At 38.0% G+C, this 6,000-nt stretch overlaps 1 protein-coding gene across 1 annotated transcript; it reads left to right on the plus strand.

Annotated features, from left to right (window-relative positions):
• Positions 1–3,746: 3,746 nt before the first annotated feature.
• Positions 3,747–5,384, plus strand: LOC130418137 (transcription factor HES-1-like). The gene is made up of 4 exons (XM_056744103.1): positions 3,747–4,031; positions 4,117–4,212; positions 4,303–4,390; positions 4,739–5,384. The coding sequence occupies exons 1-4, from the start codon at positions 3,912–3,914 to the stop codon at positions 5,182–5,184; spliced, it is 750 nt and encodes a 249-aa protein (XP_056600081.1). The 5' UTR covers positions 3,747–3,911; the 3' UTR covers positions 5,185–5,384.
• The last annotated feature ends 616 nt before the right edge of the window (positions 5,385–6,000 follow it).

The raw sequence follows: 6,000 nt of genomic DNA on the forward strand, positions 1-6,000 counted from the left end.
GACATTTCCACGACTCTAAACATGACGAGGCACAAAACGAAACGTGATTGGTCGATTCCCCTGTCAGTCATATGGCCTCTTGGGGGGCCTTGCCAAAGAAAGCAGAGGGCTACGCGAGACTAGGACCCATTCAACAAAATGTGTATTTGAAAAAATGAACACACAACAACATTCAACAAATAGGTTGTTAAATGCAATCATTATAAAATAAAATAATAATATTAATTAATATGAACATAAATTAAATTAAATATAAAGTTATATTATTAGACACAAGCCAAACACAAACCAGAAGTTTACTGGGGGTCAGGAGCGCGTGCGTCAGATGACGCTGTACATTTTTAACATGTTTTTATATCATTGTGGAGTTGTTCATGAAGTATGGGCCGGGACATTTTTGGACTATTTGAGCAGTTTAGAGATCCAATCGTGGTAGATAAACATGCGGGTCACTAAAGACCCAAATATGTAATGATGATTGGGACACACTCAGGCATTTAAGAGATCGGTTACCCGAGAATAGAAATTCTGTCGTTATTTATTCCCCCTCAAATTGTTTTAAATCTGTTTATATGTCATTGTGCTGTTGAGCACAAAATAAGATATTTTGAAGAATGTGGGAAACCGTTCTGGGGCACCATTGACTACCAGATACAGTTAGGACCATAAATATTTGGACGGAGGCACATTTGTTATTTTAGCTGTGTACCAAAATGTATAAAAATTAGAATTATACCATGATCTGTTTGAATACTGGATTCTGATTGGATGGAAGGTGTGCATTAAAAGCCTTTAACACACGGGTAGCTCCAGTCAGTTTGATTACATTTAAAATGAACTGACAAAATAACCGTCATTTTCACCTGTTTGATCTATAATGACAATGTAAACATCAATAAAAGATTTAACTTGGCAAATAACCATGATATAAGTGGGAAAATCCACAGCTAATCCTTCGCTTCGCGTCGTGTGGTTCTTCGTCTCCACGTGTAGCCGTGGTTAATCCCTTACTTAATAAATATCACAATTAGAATCTATAAAGGTTTGAAACAACTTGATGCTAAGTAAATGATGACATCATTTTAATTTTTACGTTAGCCTGTCGTCCTAAAACTGTACTGACGTGGGCAAACCAAGAAACACAGCAGCGCTAAATGTGTCATTCAAACCCTCTTGTGAGTCAAAACCCTTTATCATACAAATGGAAATAGAAGTTGGCGTTTTTTCTTAGAATTCAGACGTTTCTGGGTGATGATTTTTCGCTTAACAATAATCAGTGTGAAATCTTGTGTTAAAACTGAAGTTTAAAACAGGTGAGTAAACATGAAACCCACGCACAAGATGTGTATATTTCCTTTGTCAAGGTTTGAATGTTCAGTTCTTCTCAAGAATGAGTGTTTAGATGGCAAAGTGTTTGTGAACTTATTTACATATGTATGTGGATTTTCGGTTTTCTTCTCACAGTCCTGTGTGAGCAGCTCGAGTCCCTGAATGATCTTTGGCCTCTTTGAGTGTTGAAGAGCCTTTTGGAGACGTCTCATTGGACTTCGGCAAGAAAACTTGAATGTCGGCGTGAAGCCAGACCCTTCCTAAATCAGGTTTTAACCCCGAGATCTACCCGGTGAATTCAGTCTCCGGACATCAGCTCAAGAGCTCCCAAGCCTCATCAATCTCGAATCAACAATGAGAATCGGAACCGTCTGTCAGCCGCGTGACGCCTCTTCCGCTTCTCTTTATACGGTCACAATGACTGGCGAAGAGGGGTCACTTTGGGTGATGCCCCAAAACAGCAGTCTGTGTGAAAGTCTTGTGCATCCTTCACCCTGAAAACAAAATCACAAGTGTACACAGAGCGCTTTTTCATGAACAATTCGACAAGTACTGTTCAACCATTTAGATTGTACTCAAGCCATGCGCTTCAAAGCATGTTGTGACTTGTATGGTTACACAAGCTTTCTTAAATTTTCTGAAGCACATCAGACGTCTCATAAGATCTGCACTGGTGTTGATGTGGAGCTGGTCAAATTTCAGGGCCCGGGCTCAGACTGACAGCATAAATGGTGTTTGTTCTGGCAGGCTGGGGCAGAGGTTCGAGGGTTAGGCAAATGAAGAGGTACTGGGCAAAAAGGCCAAGCTGTCAAGATGAAGGGCGTAAGGAAACAGAATTTCCCTTTTCATACGCAATCACATCTTGACGTGGGAAAACAGCTCAGAAAAGAATGACCGAATTGTCCGGCACATTGGGGACCCATTCGGCTGAAGGAAGGGAGGATGCTTTCTTCTTCACGGCCGGCATGGCCAGGGGTGGATTGAGCCCACCTAAATGTGTGCATTGCCCACCCAATGAGAATCAAAAAATAACACCAAAAATTGCAGTATTCTCCATTGTCTGAAAGCAACTTCTATATTATTACTAAATATAAGGTAATAATCAACAATCATTATTTTGGTTTTAATCTTCTGTAATGAATTGCTGCTTTATATTTATAAATTCATAAACATCATAAATCCTTTAAAGGGGTACTACACTCAAAAATGAAAATTCTGTCATATTTAATTCCCATAGTAGGAAAAATAACTTTATCTTTTTGTGTTGAACACAAAAGAAAATATTTTGAAGAATGTAGGACAGCAAACAGTTCTGGGGCACTTTTCACTCTTTTCAAGTTTCAAGTTTTATATGAAACTTGGGAGAAATGTTTTCTGAAGTTCTCAGAAAAAGTCTATTTTACCAAAACACATTCTTATCAGAAAAATGAGAATACTTTTGATTTGGTCTCTTCATTTTCTTAAGGGCTTTATACTGTGTGTGGTTTGGGTATATGCCCACCCAGGCTATCTCCTTGCCCACCCTTCTGCACCTGGAAGAAACCTGCCCTGGTCCCGGTATTGACACCATGACAAAAAGGATTTTGCATGAAGCTTAAGTTCAGAGTTAGATGGATAAAGATGTATGATCGGAGGCAGATAACATTTAGTCATTTTAGGTCAGGTCAGCGTTGATGAGGTAGATGAAGTATGTGTGTCATTTATATGTGGCATCACATTTAAGATGGCTGTATGCCTGCTATACGACAAGTGCTATTGTTTCTCAGTTCTCAGTCATAATTCGGATCAAGAAATCAAAATGATGAAGTCTGGTGTCCTAAACTTGCATGAGCAGGTATGATAACTCAACTGGAAAGGTGAACTATTAATTTTGTAAGTGATCAAATACCTTGTGAGAACTATGGAGTGACACAAGACATATATTAACTAAACAAATGTATGGACCCCACAACACTCCAGAATCACTTACAATTGTTGGCTGTTACATTTATTTGTCAAGGAACTAACAGTAAATGCATTGTTATCATATTCTTTATTAATAATAATAAAATTCATTAAGTTTATAAAGCGCGCTTCTGGGTACTCAAAGCGCTTGCATGGCTTAACATCAAAGGGGGGGTCTCCTCGACCACCTCCATTATATCTTTTTTAAATTGCATTAATTCACACTTAATATTTATTATGTTGCTAATAAAAGTTTAGGATTGTGATGAAATAACATGATGACGGTTTTCATTCGGTTATTTAGCGTATTTGGGAAGAGCTGTGGTCACTGTCGACCAATCACTGTTATTGATCCATAAAAGACGTGGAACGGAGCACGCTATTGGTTGCCTCTGATCGCATGGAAACCAATGGCGTGTTCCGCGTTCACGCGCGCGCACATATAGCGACTCGGCTGAGTGAACTTGATCTGCTCAACTTTCTCACGAGCCAGAAACAGGATTTTACGCAGTCAAACGTTTTGGAGCATCTTCAGAATTCCTTTTGTAAATGACTGACAACTCGAAACATTTACGATAGACCTACAGAGCTCGCGCTTTACGCGGAAACATTGGCTGTGTAGAGTTGAGTGTCTGGACATGACTTCACATCAGATCACGTGTAAGCTCTCCAGCGCAGGTCACGAGCAAAGATGCGCACTTGACATGACGCTAAATATGACATCTGGGAAACGCAGCAGAGACTTACAGCACAGAAAGGTAAAGAGACGTGTACGATCCATTAAAGACGAAATGTGTTTGTTGAAAAATGTTCCTTTTATTTATTTTAATTTGTTTTCCCAAGTCCTCTAAACCAATCATGGAGAAAAGGAGACGTGCACGGATAAACAATAGTCTTACACAACTGAAGACGCTTATTTTGGACGCATTGAATAAAGAGGTGAGTTGACAAACAATTTCCCTATTTAATTTAGCACATTGTTGTTAAGGAGGTAAGTTTAACAAGTGTTGTTCTTCGTTTTCTATTCAGACATCTAAGCACTCCAAATTGGAAAAAGCAGATATTCTTGAAATAACAGTGAAACACTTGAAAAATCTGCAACGTGCGCAAATGACTGGTAAGGTTCTTTATTATGCTTTTTTATTTGAGGAAAATTGTATATTAATCAAATAATAAATGATTTGCACCAAAACTTTTCGGAACAATGTTTTCATATTACATGAAGTACAGACCTATGAAACAATCATTCTAACATATCCCGCTATATTTATCAGAAATTAAAAAATAATAGTAGACTAATAATAATAATATCGTTTACCTGACCACACACAAACTGCCTACATTTTCAGGGGTTGGATGAAGTTATGAAGTTTTTATTTATTTGTTTTGAGTGCATATATTAAAATAATGTGTTTGGTTTTGTAACTTATTAAATTGATTTCCCGTTGTATTTTATTTTTTTAAGCGAACAGCGTTCCCATGCTTGGCATTGACAAGTACAGAGCTGGATTTTGTGAATGCACAAACGAAGTTATCCGTTTTCTGTCCACTCACGAGGGTGTTGACACTGAAGTGAAGACCCGACTCCTGTCACATCTGGCCGGATGTGTTTCACACATGGACCTTATTTCGTGTCGTCCCCAGCATCACCTGCGCGCGCGCACTTCAAAACCAGGATTCGAGCCGCCAGCGATGCCGCAGCTGAACGCTTCACTTTTTATTATGCCACCAGAGGCTTCAAAATTACACAATAGTTTCCGTTTGGTGCCGTCAAGTGATGGGACCTTCGGTCTTTTAATACCCAGTTCATCCAGTAGTGGCTTGACCGGGCGTCATGACGGTGCGCCTCTCTCTGGCGTGCCCCCAAGCGCGCGAGTAAACACTCAAGACTCCCTTTGGAGACCTTGGTAGGGTCTCACAGAATGTTTGTACAGGGATGTAAATAGTTGCAGCAAAGGCATGCTTTCTTTTTAAACATCAGAACGGAAGTTTTTGGTGCCTGGATTCAGCACGAATTGTAATTTAGAACAAGCATCAACTGTTCATTCGTTTTTTATAGAAATTGTTTTGTCATGGAAGATTATTTTAATATTAAATATTTGTATAATAAAGCTGTAAATGTTTTTATTTATTTCGTAATGTTTTTATAATTTAGCTTGAGTGTTCTGTACCTTTTATATTTGTTTGTTGGGGATTCATACAGATAAGAAACTTTTAGTTTGGTAGTTTAGTATGTAGTAAGGCTGTGGTGAGTTTTAAATGCATCAAATGTTTAGAAAATACAATAATAGAGGTAGTAGTAGGGAAGATATGGAAGCAAATAAGAGACATAATGTTTTGAAATTTAATAGCCTATGAATACTTGATTTTGAATTATTTTACTTTGGAAACCATGTATCTGAATTTATTTGTTTCAAATTTACCTCTATGAAATTTAAATATGAAAATTCTTGATTTCCAATTTAAAACCCTGAATTAATGCACAAAAAATCAGATACAAAAAAAATCAACTTACAGAATTTCAGATAAAATACATTCAGATTTATCAAATGTGATTGCTCTTATTCAGATCTCAAATTTCAAGTTAATACTTTTCAAGGAAAACATCTGTCTAATTCGACTGGTCCAATTCAGATCGAAAAATTCAAGTTAAATATTCACATGGAAACATCCGGGCTACCCAGGATAGGAAAAACAGTTGAGCCCAGAGCCTGTCTGCAATTGAAC

This window comes from Triplophysa dalaica, chromosome 3 (genome assembly GCF_015846415.1).
Source record: "Triplophysa dalaica isolate WHDGS20190420 chromosome 3, ASM1584641v1, whole genome shotgun sequence".
Taxonomy (NCBI): domain Eukaryota; kingdom Metazoa; phylum Chordata; class Actinopteri; order Cypriniformes; family Nemacheilidae; genus Triplophysa; species Triplophysa dalaica.

Bases quoted from the DNA above. Each gene is read 5' to 3' on its own strand.
- LOC130418137 (XM_056744103.1), top strand. From the start codon at position 3,912: ATGACTTCACATCAGATCACGTGTAAGCTCTCCAGCGCAGGTCACGAG. The intron at 4,032-4,116 runs GTAAAGAGACGT...TGTTTTCCCAAG, and splicing joins GAGACTTACAGCACAGAAAG to TCCTCTAAACCAATCATGGA. The intron at 4,391-4,738 runs GTAAGGTTCTTT...TATTTTTTTAAG, and splicing joins GCAACGTGCGCAAATGACTG to CGAACAGCGTTCCCATGCTT.